This window comes from Phalacrocorax carbo, chromosome 13 (assembly GCF_963921805.1).
Source record: "Phalacrocorax carbo chromosome 13, bPhaCar2.1, whole genome shotgun sequence".
NCBI classification, from domain to species: Eukaryota; Metazoa; Chordata; class Aves; order Suliformes; family Phalacrocoracidae; genus Phalacrocorax; species Phalacrocorax carbo.
In genome coordinates, this window is record NC_087525.1 from 6,763,723 (window position 1) to 6,782,596 (window position 18,874).

Sequence of the window (18,874 nt, forward strand, 5' to 3'; positions counted from 1 at the left end):
GATTCTGCCTTTCCCCAAGTTAGCTCACTCTTCCCTGGAGGTCTCTAGCACACTTATAGGCATGCTGTTCTTCAGGAAAAATTTTCTTTGCAGCCTAGTACACATTAACATGAGGCATACCTATTAACTCAGGAGGCTTTTCATGTATGCGCTTTCCAAATTCTCTCTCTCTTGGCATCACAATTCCCATTTCAGGAAGAGATTGTAGTTGTGGCAGACTTTCTCAGTGTTGTTTAATAGTAATAATAATTTATTTTATCTAGCACCTGAAAACAAACATTTGCACACGTTTCTCTGCGTCAGTTCATTGTCTTTGCAGGCAGTTTGTTCAAGTGTTACACCATGCTCATAATGAAGAATTTCTTTCCCCCATTACATCAAGTCCTAAGTTTCCTTTGCTTCAACTTCTGACCAATTGCCTGTTGGTGCGTTTGTCCAGCTTGTCAAGGTTGCTCTGATTGGCAGCCCTGTTCCCCAGAGTACCAGCCAGCCAGTCTTCCAAGCCCATGTCTCCACCAGACTTGCTGAGGATGCATTCTTTGTCATTGCCCAAGAGTTTAATGAAGAAGTTAGAGTATCAGCCTCAGCATGGACTCTTCCTGAAGAGCAGCTGTCCTAACCGGCCTCTGGTTTGACTTTGACCACGCCTCTGTGAGCCTGATGTCTGACCGCTGCTTTATCCACCTTGTTCACCCACCCAGCTGCCCTCACGCTAGCTTTTCTGTAAGGAGGCTGTGGGAGACTGTTCTTGAAATAAGCAATAACCAGTGCACTCCACTCATCTACAGAGCCAGTCCTTCATCATTGAAAGGATCAGTCTGGGCATGCTTGATTTGGAAACATCATCTTCCTGTCCTTCATGTGCCTGGAGATGCCTGCCGTGAGGTCTTGTTCCATAATTTTTCCAGGAACTGAGGTGAAGCCTTAGCCTGTAGCTTTCTGGATCCTCCTCCTTGCCTTTTTTTTAGGGTGGACATAACAACAGGCATTTATGTGCATTTTATATTATAGCTGAATGTGTCTAAAAACTGAGTGTTTTGGAAGCACCATGCATGCATTTGAGTAAATACCAGACCATTGTGAACCCTGCCTCTCAGTACCACTGTTGGTCCAAGAGAGAATAACAGTATTTGTTGGCTGTATTAGCAACAAATTACATTAGAAATTATCATCTAGTTTCTTAGTTTTGGCAGATAAAATATATTTTGTTAATACAATCAAAGAACAATGCATATATTTTTCCTTGTTCTGAGTAAGTCTTTTTCTCCACTTCTTTATTAATTTAAAAATTCTTCTACTGAAGTTGCCAGGGACTTAGAACATTGATTACCAGTGATTTCTTTTTTGAATAGTGACTAAGGCACTGTCTTGCTTGTAGATTGTAGATATTACATTAAAAGAGACCCAAGTGCCAAGAAAATCTATAAGATTGCTCATGGAGATACAGCCTTGAGTAGTCTCTGAATTTCAGTATGTAGGAAAAAGGTGGGAATTAAATGCAACTTCTTTTTTTGTCTGAATACAGTGAGTGATAACAGGGAATTGTATACCGGGACTTGCACTTTCCACTTACTGGTCTTACTCCCTTAACTTTGGCAGGAGAAGTTGCTAAATCTAAGTGTGGATATTATTAATAATTATTTTCTTTCAAATATCTTTTGGGGTTCACCAAAGCATTATGAGTCTGCGGGAGTGTGTTTTTGCCATACTAGGTAGTGCCATTATCGGAGAACTTGGAATCCTTTTCTGAGCAGCACTGTAAGGTACCTTGTCCAGGGAATAGGAGTGGTCTGAATGGATGAAGTTTCTTTGCTTCCCATTTTATCCGGCCAAGAGATAGTAAAAGATATAAATAATTTTGGTCAGGCTAAACTATCACTGCATACATTTCTCCATTTAATTTTATGGTTTAGGGCTTGCAGGAAAGTACGGAAGGTATGTTCTGTTTTCCATCTTGTCTTCAGGAGTCCAAACAAATTGAGTTTTCTAATGCTTCATATACTATATTTCTTAAATACCTAATAATTATGTTTTTCTGTAATGTCTCCATTTGATCCAAACTTTTCTTGCATTGATAGAATAAACTTTAATAAAAAGTGCTTAAACTGAGGCCTTACCAGTGCCAAGTGGAGAAGGGCATCACCTGTCTTTTTCTTCAGACGATGTGCAAAGAGTCAGCTATTGATTTTGTTCCAGAGACAGTCTGGGTCATGGCTTTGTCAAAGACAGGTTTATTATCCAGTGGTTAGCTCAGCTGAGATACGATTTTTGGCCACTACAACTAACACCAAGATCCCAAAGGAAGATCAGAAGGTACAGTGCATCACTCGTGATAATTGCTGTGGTGACGGTGGCAATCTGACATTTCCTTTAAACATCTATCAATCCAGTGTTACAATTAACTCTTACACTAGACACTCTGACTCATGACAAAGAGATGGTACTTCATCCTAATCTTCCTTTTCTGCTTTGGAAAGTAGGATGCTTGGATGAAAATCAAAAGTTGATCTAATGCATTTTGTATGGGAGTAGGAAGCATGTGTAAGAAAGATACAGGTTAAAGCAATCTCAGCTGCACTGTGAACGGTGCTGATTTCTTTCCTTTTCCATTAGATGTGCTAAGGCAAATATAGAAGCTTGTTTGTGCCTTGGGAAAATTAAGTTAAGCAATGTTTTATTGATTGTGAAGTACCTCATCTGGGAAGAGCTTCAGAACATAGTGAGAGACTGTGTGTTTGTTGGCTATGGATATTCAGAAACCAGAAACTATACCGCTGTATAATACCAGTGTGTGAGGACAAGGTCATTTATGCTCACTGAGTGCACGTATTGTCTGTGCATTCTGTCACACTGACAAGAGCTTGTGAGTTTTTGACACAAGTATGGCATTTGTCAAGATGTGACATATAAGGGGTCAGCTGAGAACATACAGATGTAGCAAGAAATGATGTTGCACATCTTTGCTAGTACAAGGTGGATGGTCAATATACAGTTAAATTCTGCGTCCATCTTTGTCTTCCTTCAAACACAGTAACTGAAAGGATGTGTCACACTCTAATTTATATTCCCTGATATTATTATGGGCTTTAATAGTTACAATCTAAAATGACTTAAAAGTAGTCTTACCAGTTTGGAAGGAAGCAGGTACTTGGGATCTGAGGCTACAACATACAGGTCTAATTGTATTTCTGTTGAGCATCTGGCCTCAAGTTTGCTTTTTCTTTTTCTGTGAACGTGTTGGTTTTGACATCTCTTAGTGGGGTTTGGAAACTGCAGTTTTTCCATCATGTCTTCCGTTCATACAGTGTTTCCATTAGGCCACATGCAATTGTTTTAAATTTATTTACTTGAGATTCATATCACATAAGGTAAGCAGTTAACTATGTTTTTCCATCATGGAGATTTCACTTGGTAGATATCAGAAGAGCCCTGCCTTTCTATTTACACAGGACTAAGCCCTTTAGTTGTTATTGCTGAACAGGTAAAAGGCAGTGTATTCTTCACACAAAGGCCCTTAAAATGAAGGTTGTGCTACCCACTTCTGTAATTATTTCTGTTAACACTTGGACAATATTAAACCTAAAGCAATGGTGACCTACACTACTTCATTTTAGCCATAACTATGGCAGCGGAAGTAGGGTTTTGTTAGTCCTCTCCTCCTGCATTCTGTGCATGTCAGCCCTCTCCTTCCTTCAGTGCTTCAGCCTTTTTCAGCCTTGCGCAAAATTACAAACTTGTTTGTTTGGAAGCCTCCCACTGTGGAAAGCACACAGGGAGATATGCTTGAAAAAAGGAAGAGGAGATATTAACCTGTACAGCACAGGATAGTTCCTCAAACGTCTTTGTTCATCATGTAATTCGCCTCTTTCTTTCACAGTTCATGTGTTGTTTGGCATAGGTGGAATTGAAATAGTTGCCAGTCCTCTCATTGCCCTACTTCTGTGCGGGTGATAGTCCACGGGCATAGTTAAAGAATATGCATGGACTGAACAAACAGTGCTAACAAAGTCACCGCTATTAAACTTTTCTATTTTTCTGCTGACCTTGGAGATTGGTGACATGTACCTGAAAGGATACGGATATTCCATATTCACAGCGGCGTTCTGTGGTGTAACAGTTTGACAAACTGAACCAAAGCTTATAATTTTTTGCATAGGCAGAATCCCAAGATGCTCATGCCAGATGCAGTTAAGTAATTCAGTATTACCTAATGGTGTGTTTTGTCTGTCTGAATTACTATGGCTGTCCAGTTTGTTTTGTAACATAAAATCTAATTTAATACTGACATAGTGAATGGCAGTCATGTGAGTTAACAAGAAACATGTAAGCTCTGAGTTATTTCATGGCTTAGTGCAAGAGAAGTTTTACAATGGTACTTTTGAAGATACAGCAAATCTGTTACCTTCACATCTGTGTTTAATGTTCTTGTGTTACATTTTCTGAGACACAGCAGAATTTAGGTATGTGTCGGAAAGGAAATTCAATCACAAAACTAAAACGGAAACTTTTATGATGTGTTTAAGCTTTAAAACCCTAAATGTATTATTTTATAAATTATATTTTGTGGTGTTACCTTCTATACCATAAGTAATGAAAAAGGGCAATGAAGCTGGTGAAGGGTCTAGAGCACAGGTCTGATGAGGAGCAGCTGAGGGAGCTGGGGGTGTTTAGCCTGGAGAAGAGGAGGCTGAGGGGAGACCTTACTGCTCTCTACAGCTACCACAAAGGAGGTTGTAGTGAAGTGGGTGTCGGTCTCTTCTCCAAAGTTACTAGTGATAGGACGAGAGGAAATGGCCTCAACTTGCACCAGGAGAGGTTTAGATTGGCCATTAGGAAAAATTACTTCACTGAAAGGGTTGTCAGTGGTTGGACCAGGCTGCCCAGAGAGTCACCGTCCCTGGAGGTGTTTATGAAAGATGTGTATATGTGATGCTTAGGGACATGGTTTAGTGGTGGAGTTGGCAGTGTTAGACTAGTGGTTGGAGTCTATGATCTTAAAGGTCTTTTCCAACCTGTACGATTCTGTGTATCTGTGTAAAATTTTATATTTACATAAGTTTGCCTGAAAAAATAGAATCTGCCCTTCGCTATTGGTGCTACATATGGGAATCCTACCGTACCATATACCTGTTCTCTCTAAATCTTGACGTTACTGATACTGTCTTCTAGCTTGATCTGAGTCCTTACTCAGGTCTGTTACCCATTGGGTTTATGACCAGTCTTATTGTAGTACCAGTATTTTCTCCTTTGTCTTCATCCTCCTTCCTGCTGATGTTCTTTTTTCCATTACTATATATTTGAGTATCAGAAAACAGTTTGTTAAGCACAAATACAGCTTTACTATTGCCATTTGAAAAATGTTGAGAGAATGGAAGTTCAGAAAGACAGAAGGGCAATAATTAGTAAGAAGAATTAAATAATTCTTCTTTGCCTGGCACCCTTCTGCATTTGTCTACATTTTCATTTCTGACCCTGTCAACCCAGCAGTTGCTTCCATCAGTCTTTAAGCAACTGCTTTTTTTCTTGTGCTTTCCTCTAGCCAAATCTTTCAGGCTTTTTAACTGTTAGTGGTATGCACAGGTGACTTGGAAATGCTGATGTGCCGTGCTCATGTTCTATTTGTGTGTGTTATAATAATTTCGCTTTTCTGGCTGTCTTAAACACAAATTGACATCAAACTCCCTTCAGCCAGCTCATTAAATCACATAGAGCTGAGTGAAATAGCAAAGAAAGGTACAAGATAAGCGTCTCTTCTGTACTGAGTGTTTGGTGCCTTTTAGTGTGGAAGTGTGTCAAGCAGCTGAATTTGTCTCTGCCTCCCTTTAAAAAAAAACAGTCTGTCGAAGAGGAAACGGCAAAAGTGACTTTGCAGTTCTACCTGCATTGGAGGTGACTGCCAGCTATAAACATGTTTCATCTGTAAGGAAGACAGAGCCAGCTTATTTCAACTCCCATGCTTAGCAAAGACACCACTGGGTACCTCTTTGGTTAACCATATAACACACACTTCTTCAGCTCCCAGGTGTTTATCTTACTTTATCAAATATTGAAGAAGCCCTGTGAATGTTAAATATTGTCTGTATTCAGAACATAGTAATTACTATGGTAGATATATAGAAAAAGAGTCCTGTTTTATTGCACCTTTCAGCCCTTTAGTAATGGAATGATTTTACACCTTTTTTTTTTTTTTTTTTTTTGTTAAAGCTTTTTACTAGGAGTATCATCTTTAACCCATTCAATCTGTCATCCAGGAACTGGTGTCTGAGAGGTGTTTTAACTAACGGTGGTTCTGTGTCATTATGTGTTTCACATAGATCAATGACATTTTCCCGCCTGTTCCCAAATGTCGTGTTGTTTTGTGCCAGAAATGTAAAATTTTGAGTGTATGTGTATTTGGACAGGCAGAAGGTGGCTATAATGTGTATATGTTCTAAACAATAAAGTAAAAATGGGTAGGCTTTGGATACATGGCAAATCATTTAACTAGTGTTGACAGTAAACCAGTTGCCACACTGTAGAAAAAGTGAAGAAAACGAGAATATCGTCATTTCCTCAACGTGGCTTTGAATCTATGAGGTGATGATGAATTCTAAAGAGGGAAATTCTAATAAAGAAAAAAAATATGGTAGGAATGAAAGCATGATGTTAGAAAGGACATATCCTGTCATTAGGAGATGACCGAGATGGCTGAAGGGGACGAGTATTGTATGGCAAGAGGGCACAATGAAAACAACCGTAGCAGGAAAGCCAGTGCCGCGTAATTGTATTATATATTGATAAGTGATACTGCATGTATGTGTATATAGATACATATTTGCACATATTTAAATGTCACCAATAATATATAAACCAATAATGCACATAGTAATACAGTAGATATATTACTATAAGAAGAAATGTGGATTGTATGAAAATAGGGCATCACTGTACATTTTGTAATAATGATGCATATTGCAGTAATTTATTAAGTAATACTGTAATTTTAGTAACAGGCAAAAATACTGCTCTTTATATTTGCAGAATTATTTGATGTAGCATGAGCATCCTAATAAGTTGATGTAAAAATAGGTAGTTTAGTTGTTGGGGCAATTGTTTGTCGACAGAGATGAATCTCATAATGGAACCTGTTGTCACAGTGGCTTTGGAAGTTTTCTACAATAAGTAGCAGCTTTAGTCCCTTCAAATTATCTTTATTCTGCAAATGTTCACTATGTATGTACGTATGTTCACTACGTATGTACGATTTTGTGGTTTTCCTTTTTTTCTGACACTTTCTGACTCAATATTTTATTGTTGCTGTTGCTCATATTGAATTCTAGAAATCAATAAATTATTTTAAGGATTACAAGGACAGTTCAGTGCAGATTTCATGTTGTAAGTTTTTTATCCAAGCCTCTGTTGGACGATGCATTTCAACACGGAAGAAAAAAATGCAATCAACTCCATGTCTAAAATATATCCGACTGTTTAAGATGTGCTCTCTTAAAAGGAATGTTTTTTTATTTGCAGAAAGCCATATTCTTGAGGATGTAAACAAGTGTATCATTGCACTGAGAGAGCAAAATGCCGACAATTTAGATCGTGCAGCAGGTGCAATCCGAGGGCGTGCTTCAAGAGTAGCTCATATTGTTTCGGGTGAGATGGACAATTATGAGCCAGGGGCTTACACTGAAGGAGTGTTGAAGAATGTTCAGTATTTGACCAAGAATGGTAAGTCTGATTTCTAAGCTATGTTCTCAGGTTTTTTTAGTGGTATAAACTTTTCCTTTATATGCCACAGTTAAAGCGAATCCTGTGATTTTCTGATCTAATGCACTAATGATGCGATGTAAGCTCTCTCATCTCCTTTCAGCATGCTGTCCAGTTACAGTGATAACATGGAGTTTAAAACTAATTTTTAAAATTTTATTTGAATTACATCATTTATGTAAGTTTTTTTCAAGTTACAGAAGACTTTTACCAGAGTTTTTAAATGCATGTAAATGACAATGTTTGGGGACTTAACTGATGAGGCAGCAGCTTTCCAGTTTGTTCTTCTGGCCTCACCTCATCTGTTCTAAGCAGATGAAGGGCAAACTCAGAGAAGCAGGTTCATGATTTATGTGTATTTACCACTTGAAGGACTGTTGAGCAGTGGTTAAATATTCCCAAGTATCTTCAGTTTTGCTATGCAAATTTGGAACTTTCTAAAGCGGTTAGTGGTGTCCATTTCCTTTTTCATTATGTTGAAAAAGAGGGTATCTTATACTGGAATATCCCTGTACTGGCAGCAGGGGTGTAACTGCACTATTTAGTAAATGATTTGTGTTGTTTGTGTAAACAGTTGTTCATATAAAGGAGTCTCTGGCCTTTCATAATGTATACTTAATAAATAAAACAAAAAATAATCTCTGGAGCTCCCAGGAGTTCCATGTTTTCAGTGATAGCAAGTCTAATAGTTGGGCAGTTAAAAAATTGCCACTAAGAAGTTTTCTGGCAAGTCTGTACATCTCTGGAATATAGGATTTGGCTTCATGAACTCAGAGGTCTAAATCGTAGCTCTGTCAGTCTAAATACATTTCTAGTATCTTATATTTGACTGACATTTACTTTATTTTACTGCAAGAAAAGACAGGAATTTTGTTTGAGCTCTTTTTTAATCAGTTCAAATAGGTCCAGGACAGAACTGTCTTCATGTGAAACAAGATTGAACTGACATTGCAATGAAGTGGCAAAAGGGACAAAATAGTGAGAAGGGTTTGAAAGAGACTTGCCCATTTTTATCTTCTTTTCTGACATTTTGATGGGAAAATCTGAGAATTTCCAATATGACATTTTTTTTTTCAGAACTTCTGAAAGTACGATGACAAATACCAAGGGAAGTAGCAATTATAGGAAAGTATAGTTTTGATTCCCATGTAAAAGCTGAGCCCTTCTTGCTTGAAGCTGGTAGTGTTTAAACACATTAGGACCTGACACTGATTTCTGTTCTTTTGCCTTGCTTTGACAGTAATATATAATGTACCTAAATCCGTGTATCTACAAAAGACAGGAAGACGTAAAACTGGCTTTTGTTGGAATGTTTGCCTGTGTTAAGGGACATCAAGCATGGTGTCATCTGCTCTAGTGTCTTTGCAGTACTTCAAACCTAAGAATCCACTATCTTTATGTTAGTTAATACGAGTGGAAAACAGAAATACATACTTTTCATTCTCACCTATATTTATATGATCTGCAGTGAACAGACATCCAATCATGCAAGGCTTTCTGGTTGCTTGATAATTTTCTTTTTTGTTTGTTTAACTGTTTCAGCTTACAGGGAAAATGCAGGTAGGCTTCAGCCCTCGGGTGTAACCCAAAGCATTCCATCACTGTTGGGTCTTTCAGGAGCTAGCTGATTGCAAGGTGACACTTCACTAGGAGAGAACTGCATATGTATACTGGGATTAGTTCCTGAGTTGGCTTACATGAGTAACCTAGGGCAGTGAAGTGCATCCTTTATGCCCAGTGAAAAAGTAGTGTACTACCAAAGAGAAATCTTTGCAGGCAGAGTATAGAGTTAGTGAAAATAGGGTTATAGAGTAATAATAGAATCATATTGTGCATGGAAATTGCAGAGAAATAAATAAAAGAGAACAGGAGACAGAAATGGAAAGGATGCAGATTGGAGGTAACAGGACAGAGAAGTTGTGCGTAAAGAGGAATAGATACATTTACTGCTGTTAAAGCAAAGACTGAGGTTAAATTGTAGTGCATATGTTGAGTTAATTTATAAGAAAAAAGGTTAAATTCTCTGCATTACGATACATTCAAGAAAAGAGCATAAGATCACTGAATCCGTTTCTTCAGCTGAAAGACATGAGACATATCTGAGATGGTAAAGTGAGCTATTCAACAATAATGTAATACTGCCATGCAATGGGTGTTACAAACTGGTGCTTAATTTCTTAGCTCAAGTTGTATGGTCGTGTTTAGATACAAGTTGTTGACAGGTGAAAGGAGCTCTACAGCACCATACAATGGAGTGTCTGCTTCCTCAGGCTTATGTTATACCAGTCCTCCATTTTGCCCCTTTTCTTTCCCCCAACAAGAAGAAAAACCCCTAGCAAACTAATGACAGGGCCCTGTAAGAGCACTGTTTACATTGTGGAGTTGAGCTCTTAGAAGTTAAGTAATACTGAAGCTAAAGTTGTCTTTGCAGCCTTGATTTGCACTGTGTGTGTATGCACTATGACATTATGATTATGTGGTCATAGACAGTTATGTTAAAAAAGAGCTGCTTAATTCAGGTCACTGGACCTAGACATATGCCAGGGTCACATATTAGAGGAGGCTGGTGTCCATAGGATCAATTTGAAAAGTAATGAAGCAGAAGACTGCAGGAAGGTAATATATGACCTGATAGGGAGGATAGTTCATTTCGACTGCCACTGTCTGTACAGAGTTCCCATGTGATGCTGAGTAAGTTCATGAGGCTACAGCTAATTGTGGTGTGCAGGAACGCTTTCCAGCTCCTGGGAAGTCTCTGAGTGAGACTTGGTCCTTGTTCTACATCCCAATGAGATAGGGACGTTCTCCGTCCCCTCTTGTTCTCAGGTTTCAGTGAGAAAGGCCTGAGGTATGGTCGGAAAGAGAGATTGCAAAGCATTCCAGCCCACGCCCTGCTCTAGCTGACTGGAAGTCTGCATTGAGAATCATGCCTGGAAGCGCGTGTCCTAGGGTCTGTATGAAAACTTTACAGAACATTGGAGAAAAGAGTGTTCAGTCATGTGGTCTGTTATCTCTGAGCAGGCGATTGTTTAAACTGCATTTCCTACCTTGATTTTACAAGTACAAAGGCGGTAGAGGTTCAGGCTGTATTCTGGTATGGTTGAGACTGTGAAAATATTAATACTGGTACCTCTCTGTCATTCCTGATGTCTGGCACTGTGGGTTAGATGGAAATACGCAGATCCTTGCATTTTGATAGCGTTTGTGTAATATTGCATGAAAGCAAGTTGAAAGCTTTAGAAACACTGTTTATAAAAACCTAAGGTATTTCCGCTTCAGAACTGGAAGAGTAACCTTGTACTGTATTTGTAAGTATCAAAGTCTATTTTCTTACTTTACTGCCTGCCAGAATCTGGAACAGTTAAAAGTAGGCAGTTTATATTATGGCCTATACCTGTTGATATATTAAAAAACCTGTATTTATTGTAATTTTTGACTACAGTTTTGCTTTCATGTCAAAGTATAATGATATACTATATACATATATATGCATGTATACACATATATAAATCCTCTAGTTATTTAGATCTAAGGAGCTTGTAAAAAACAAGGAATACGGTAGAAACAAAGATAAGTATTTTAACTGTCTTAAGGATTAGTGGAGGTATCTTTCTCTGAATCACTGGAGTTTTGAGTCCACTTTTTTTATTCCAGTAGTGCTGATGGGTTTAGAGCAAAACATTGTCCACAGCTTCTTACAAAGAGAATTATGAAATACCTTGTAATTCACAAATACCTTGTAATTCACAACTTAAGTTTAAGTTTAGGAATAGTAATGAAGTTGTATTTGGAATGAAAAACAAATTCACCTGTTCTCAAATTAAAGGTCAGCTGTAGGTATTGTTCTGAGACAGATACTGTTATAACACACAATACTGTTCTCACTCCTGAAGTATGGATTAAGAAAGTTTAATCTCCGAGACAGAATGGGAACGACATATGTAAAATTTAACAAAGATTTGAAAATTTTTCCCTGCCTCAGAAAATGTTTGTAAACCTTTGTCCATAACTGTGAGTTCCAAATACATTCTCAGTATAAGAAGGATGTAAGTCAGATTTTTTACAAATAGCCATATGCCTAAATTGTGTAAGACTTGCTGAAAGTCATTAAAAATATTACTCATGTGATATTTCCACCCATAAACTATGTAGTAGTAATTGAATTGACTGGTATTTAACAGATAGAGAGACTATTGCTCTTCTGATGTGATACCAGCAATGCTACTTGTAATTGGGGATTGAAGGGCCAAGTACATAAAAGGAGTTTTTTATTGAGTGAGTCATCATCTGGGTAAGTACAAGTTTTTAGACATTACAGAGTGAGGGAAAAACCTTATATCCAAACAGTCCCCATGACTTATCCATGAGGCTCAAGGAGCTTTGTGTTCAGTAGTACATTACAGTTCTTTGACATAGCAGGTGGATACCAAGGGCGATTTGTGGACCCATTACCTTCTTGAGAGCTGTGTAAGCCTATTACTTCTAATTAAGGATTTTAATAAAATTTCTAGCATTTATATCTGGTCAGTTTGTACATTTTGTTATTGTGTCAATGTGAACAATTCTTCTGCCTCCACTGGATTAAAACCACTTGGCCCCAGTGGGCCAAAGACATTAAACTTTTAGACTAGTTCTGGAGAGACAGGGTTTGCGTACGGTGATTTTCTTTAAAACCTTAACAAGTTTCAGCTACCTTTTCTTGAAGTCCTTTCCTATGATTTTGTCCTAAAAGTCATTCTGTATTCTGTCTTCTGTATTGGCAGCATGCTTTAACATCATACTGTATGACAGTGTCACTGATGAGTTCATTTACTTGTTTATTTCTTGGTCCCAAGATTGTTATTTTGGCCACCTTCCAGAGTTTCCTCTCACTTCGTAGCCCTTTCAGTGTGATCAGTTGTATAGCCGCCATGCTAATACTGATCTACTCCACCTGAAACAGAGCTTTCCTGTATGGAAATTAATTATTATTATTAAATGATTCTGCAGGGTGGGTTAAATCTACTGCATTGCTTTTCTCTGGGAAAAGGTAATTTATCAATAAAAGGTATTAGTGTTATCTGATATGAGCTTCCTTCCATCTTTTGCTTTTTATTTAACTTTCCGTGTACCTCCATGTTTTGCATGCTTATGTGCACAAGCTAATGACTTTGAATTTTCCTAGATGCTTCACTTGCCTTTTTCAAATACAGTTTGTAGGCTTGTCACAGCAGCTTATGCAAAACGACTGACAGTTTCCTTTGTCTGCTGAGTCTTTTGCAGTAGGATTTTTGTTTTCTCCAGTTCAAGAATGTTACACACTCTCTCACCCAAAAGACACCTGCCAGGGAGGAAATATAATAAGCCTTTGCTGTCTGTTTTCTCCTGCCCACTCTGACATTTGGTACTTACTTTACCCTCTTTTGGCATGCTATCTAAGCCAGAATGGGGAGAGAGAGAAGCACCTCCAGAGACTTCATTGACTTTTCCTATGATGCATCTTCAGATTAGATAGAATGAATCAGCTGTTGAAGCTCCTTACCTCCTCTTGTACTATAAAGGATACCAATATGACCAACTTTATTCTAGGTGATCTATTTGGGGGTATTTTTTGTTTTAAGTCTTCAGCATAAATCCAGTGTATTTAAAGATTTCCATAGACCTGGAAATTGCGGTGACTTCAGTTTTAGATCACTCTTAGTTCTCCATAACTATAATTTGTTATTCTTTTCTAACCTGATTTTACAAAAAGCATCTTCCACAGTTTTCAGTTTTGCATGGAACACTTTTTAAAACGTTATATAATAAAATTCATAATTAAACACGTTGTATCATAATCATATAATTATATGGTCTCTCCCCAATACTTCCAACTATATACAGCTAAACATTCCAAGGTGTGCTCTGCTTAACATTGTCATAGTGTCTCACCCAGATTCCTTTCTGGCAAACATGCCTTCAGTGCTTCCTGGTTCCCTCCTTAGTAGCTATGACCTGTTAGACTTGGAAATGATGCGACGGATCTTGATTGGGGGAGCATATGCATGATTCAGTAGGATTTAAGTATGCATGTATATTTATGTATGGATTATAAATCTGTTAACATAGTAAAATTGAGTCTTGCTGAAATCATAGATGATATGCTTGTGGTCATTTCGTTCACCTCAGTTCTCAAAAAGTCTCTCAACACTGCTATTCATGGCAATATTTGGAGAAGTGACATTGGATGCATTATATGCCAAATAAATATTTCTGTAAATAGCACTACTCCTCACTTTCTGGGGACCAGATTCTGTTTCCTACCAGAATCCCACCACTGTCAGCACTGTACAAGGTCATCTCTGAAGGCAGTTTTGTCTGCTGTGGGCTTTGTTTTGATTGCAGTTGATGAGAACACCAGACCATCTCTTCAGTTTACCCAGTGCTATTAAGCAATGACAGCTAGAGTCATTTAGTAATAATTCAGTAGGTAGCAGACAAAGTGTAAGTAATACATCCATCAATTTTAGAGCATTCATCATAGAGCTTCCTGCAGGAATATATGAATATCCATCACTCGTGCTCCTTTATGATTGCTGTCAAGAATTAAAAGGTAGACAGCTTTAGTCAGCAGATCAGAAGGTGTGTGCTTTGGGTATAGTACAAAAAAATTAATTACAGAAACCTTCTCCTTCCAAAGCAATATAAAGCAGCAGCCATGCTTCTCTCATGGAGTACTTGGAGCTTGACAGCTGGGTTAGGCAGTAAACAGTTTGACGCCCATCCTAATCAACGGAAACATTTGGAAGAAGCTGTAGATGTTTCAACAGCTTGTTCTTTGTTTGGGGTTTTGTTTGTTTGTTTGGTGGTTTTGTGTGTGGTTTTTTTTGTTGTTTTTTTTTTTTTTTTTTTAAATCTGAAGCAATTTCATAACTTATTTCCTGAACTGAAGCTGCAAGTTAGCATTTCTAGTATCAGACTATTAGTGTTTTCCCAGTAACTTTATTCTTGGTTTTCAGGGAGGTTTAAAATAATTTCCTGAAACTGATGCCTAGGTTTGAAGTCAGAGGTGTTTAGTGATCTATTCTAGAAGATGGCTACGAATAATATAGACCTATTTTTATTGTTCTTAGATCTCCTGGAGCCTTTTGGGTTTTTTTTTGATATGCTTGTTTTTTTAGGCTAGATGGAGAGAAATACTGTGAAGCAGATCTCTGAGGGAGCATTCATGGTAAAATAAATAATATTCAATGGTAGTACACCAAACATTAAAGAAAGATGATGTATTAATTATAAGAAGAATGCCAAAAAGAAGGTGGGGAAAAGTTTGAGAATTAGTTATTTGAGGAAGGTACTCACTGTACACTTTCCAAAATAGGCCTTGCTAAATTCAGAAATGCTGGGGAAAATATTTCTGGAAAACTAAGTGCACTCAGGATGGCCAGGGACCTAGAGCAGGTGACCTGTGAGGAGAGGGAGAGATTGAGGGTTGGTTTAACCTGGGGAGGTGGAGGCCAGGGGGCAACTCTATAGAAGCCTCCAGCTTCTTGAGAGGTGGTTACAGAGAAAGTGGTGCCAGACTCCTCTTAGCAGAGACAGACAGCGCAACAAAGGGCAGTAGCCACAAGTTGCAGCATGAGAAGTTCAGGCAGGACATGGAGGTGGGGCAGGAGGATTTATAAAAAGTGTAGTGCAACACTAGAACAGAGGTGCATGAAATCTGTTCTTGGAGGTTTTCAAGATTTAGGCCACTCATAGTTTTGTCTAGCTGATGTAGTGTTTGTTTTATTTTTAAGGAGGAGACTGATCCAAATTATATGTGGAAGTCCTTTTCAAACAACGTGTTTATGATTTTTTTCCTCATGTTAGACACCAGCTGCATTCGTGTGAGAGTCATCTTTTCTGGGTAATTAAATGTTCTAAAGTGTGCATTCATACTCAGCAGTAGTAATCTCAAATTCCCAGAGAAGAGTTCCTTCTCTTCCTTAGTGGCTTGCTTGCTGTTAAAAATGTGTAGTGTTAGTATTTGAGAAGGATTTTTAGTGTAAAAGGGTTACAGAGACCTCATTCTGAATCTACAAATTTCTCCAGAATGCTAATGCAGGTTTCTTATATAAAGTATCATGTATTAAATGGAGGTGAAACATAGCAAGATTGCAAATGGATGCAATCACTCTACATGATTTAATCTGATAGATTTCCAGATAAGCAGATAAGCATTTAAAGCCTATTGGTGCTCTATTTTTCAAAGTGTTTGTTTGGTCTGTAGTGTGTTCTTTTAAAACTATGTTGATTTTTTCCCCCCTGAGAGCTAATAGGAAGATTTTCAGCAGTGCTCCAGATTTCGTCTAAATAATGACATAGTCATCCTGTATTTACTCAGCTTCTTTATTTGTCTTCTTATATATTATTCTGTGAGACAAATAAGGAAAGTACCTGTACCTAAGAACACCTTCAGAGATCATATCTTAATAGAGGCGATGTTAGTTTTATTCATGTCGTTTTGTTCAGTTTCTAACCATTGTTTGTGAGTTGTTGTACTTAAGAGTTGATAACTGATGTTCTTGAATCTTTATTAAAGCCTGCTATTCTGAGTCACAGAGAAAAGTTATTCTTTTCTGCATTGCAGGTTGGGAGGAAATATTATTGTATTTGGCCTTTGTAAACTCTAAACCACAAGTACAGAAAAAAAAAAATCTTCTGGAACTTTTTCAGCCTTTCCATACTCTCTACGTAGAATTGAAAGTAGCAGGAAATCTAATTGACGATCACTTTCTTGTCTGTCAGCAGTCCGCTGCAGTTGGAGTTCACCCTGACTGTACGTGCAGAGCAGTCAATGCCCATTATAATTAATCATTCTCACTATTTCTCTAGGTTTTGTACAGAACTTCCTTGACCTAAAGAACTCCCTGCTGATAATACTAGCATTAGCACTAACATCCCTAAGTCTTGCTAATTTAATTGGTCACTAGTTGATTAAGAAGTTTCAGGTTTATAATGAAGAATGTTATTTTTAATGTTATTGGTAGCTGGTTGGTTAAGGCAAGGTTTCTGTTATGGGGCAAAATATGTACTGCAAGATGCAGTTGCTGTCAGTATACTAAGTGCAAACAGCCCATTCAGTTTGTTGCTTTGAATGCTTTTTTACCTCTGGGATAAGAATCAAGGGAGGGAGCAAGCTGAATAGTATGAATGTAATTAGTTCAATGCTCTACTTTTTTTTCCCCTTTATTTTGTATGGTAGCCCATCCTGCTGTTTTCAGTAGAGAAACTGGTACATGAGAGCAACATATTCTCTGCCTTTTCATCTTTTAGTATAAAATTAAGAAAAATACAAGCAGCTTTGTTAGGTTGTGTGAATAGGTTAATTCCTCATGTCGGTCTTGTCTGATCTGGGGGCCATTGTGTGTCTGATCATCTGCTCACGCTGTTGTGTCTATGCTTGATCTTTTGGGCTTCCACTTACCTTCAAATTCCACTTAAAACAATTTTAAGAATCACTTTTTATTTATTTATTTATTTAGGTATTTGTCATGGTATAACCCCAGCCAGCAACCAAACACCGCGCAGCCGCTTGCTCACTCCCACCCTGTGGGATGGGGGAGAGAATCAGAAGGGTAAAAGTGAAAAAACTCATGGGTTGAGATAAAGGCACTTTAATAGGTAAAGCAAAAGCCATGCACACAAGCAAAGCAAACCAAGGAATTCATTCACTCCTTCCCATGGGCAGGCAGGTGTTCAGCCACCTCCAGGAAAGCAGGGCTCTATCATGCGTAATGGCTACTTGGGAAGGCAAAAACCATCACTCCAAATGCCCCCCTTTCTCCTTCTTCCTCCAGCTTTATATACTGAGCACGACATCATATGATGTGCGATATCCCTTGGGTCAGTTGGGGTCAGCTGTCCTGGCTGTGCCCCCTCCCAGTGCTTGTGGGTGTACCTGTGCACCCCCAGCCCACTCACTGGTGCGGTGGGGTGAGAAGCAGAAAAAGTCTAGACTCTCTGTAAGCCCTGCTCAGAAGTAACAAAAACATACTTGTGTTATCAACACTGTTTCCAGCACAAATCCAAAACATAGACCTATACTAGGTATTATGAAGAAATTTTAACCCTACCCCAGGCAAAACCAGCAAAATAGACAAAAAAAGTTCTAAAATATTTGTGCTCCTTGGGGTGGATGTAGTTAAAATAATTTTGATAACAGAAAAAGATGTACAGGTTCTATCCAAATGTACATTACTGCTGTTGAAAGGCTACCCGGGGAGGTTTTGGTCAGAGCCCAATTGGACAAAGTTTAGCACAACTTATACAGCTTTAAGCACGTGGTGAACTAGATGACTTCTCGAGTTCTTGGGTTGGGTTGGTCTTTGTCATGGTCCTCCATAGCATCCTTCTCTCTAAACTGGAGATACATGGATTTGATGCATGGACTGTTTGGTGGATAGGGAACTGGCTGGATGGTCACATCCAGGGTAGTGGTAAATGGCTCGATGTCCAGATAATGATCGGTGATGAGTGGTGTCCCTTGGGGGACTATATTGGGAGTGGTACTGCTTAATATCTTCATCAATGTTATAGTGGGATCCAGCACACCCTCAGCAAGTTTGCAGATGGCACAATCTGAGCGGTGCAGTTGACAAGCCGGAAGGACGGGATGTCATCTGGAGAGATCTAGGCAAGCTGGAGGGGTGGCCTTGTGAGAACCTCATGAGGTTCAATGAGGCAAAGTGCAAGGTCCTGCACCTGGGTCAGTGCAACCCCTGATATCAGTACAGGCTGGTGGATGAAGAGAGTGAGAGCAGCCCTGCAGAGAAGGTTTTGGGGGTACTGGTGGATGAAAAGCTGGACATGAGCCAATAAAATGCGCATGTAGCCCAGAAGGCCAACCGTATCCTGGGCTGCATCAAAAGAAGTGTGGCCAGCAGGTTGAGGGAGGGGATTCTGCCCCTCTGCTCTGCACCTGCAGTGCTGTGTCCAGCTCTGGAGCCCCCAACACAGAAAGGACATGGACCTGTTGGAGCGGGTCCAGAGGAGGCCACAAAAGTGATCCAAGGGCTGGAGCCCCTCTCCTGTGAAGACAGGCTGAGAGAGTTGGGGTTGTTGATCCTGGAGAAGAGAAGGCTCAGGGAGAGACCTTATTGCGGCCTTTCAGTACTTAAAGGGGGAC

General features: G+C 38.9%; 1 protein-coding gene across 6 annotated transcripts in view; it reads left to right on the plus strand.

The window, feature by feature from the left end:
• CTNNA3 (catenin alpha 3) overlaps window positions 1-18,874 on the plus strand; it is a 556,373-nt gene that overhangs the window by 412,352 nt on the left and 125,147 nt on the right. For all 6 annotated transcript variants that reach the window (XM_064464726.1, XM_064464725.1, XM_064464727.1 and 3 more), the window contains one exon: window positions 7,510-7,710. In XM_064464726.1, the coding sequence (XP_064320796.1) occupies window positions 7,510-7,710 (201 nt within the window). The remainder of the gene's footprint in view (window positions 1-7,509; window positions 7,711-18,874) is intronic.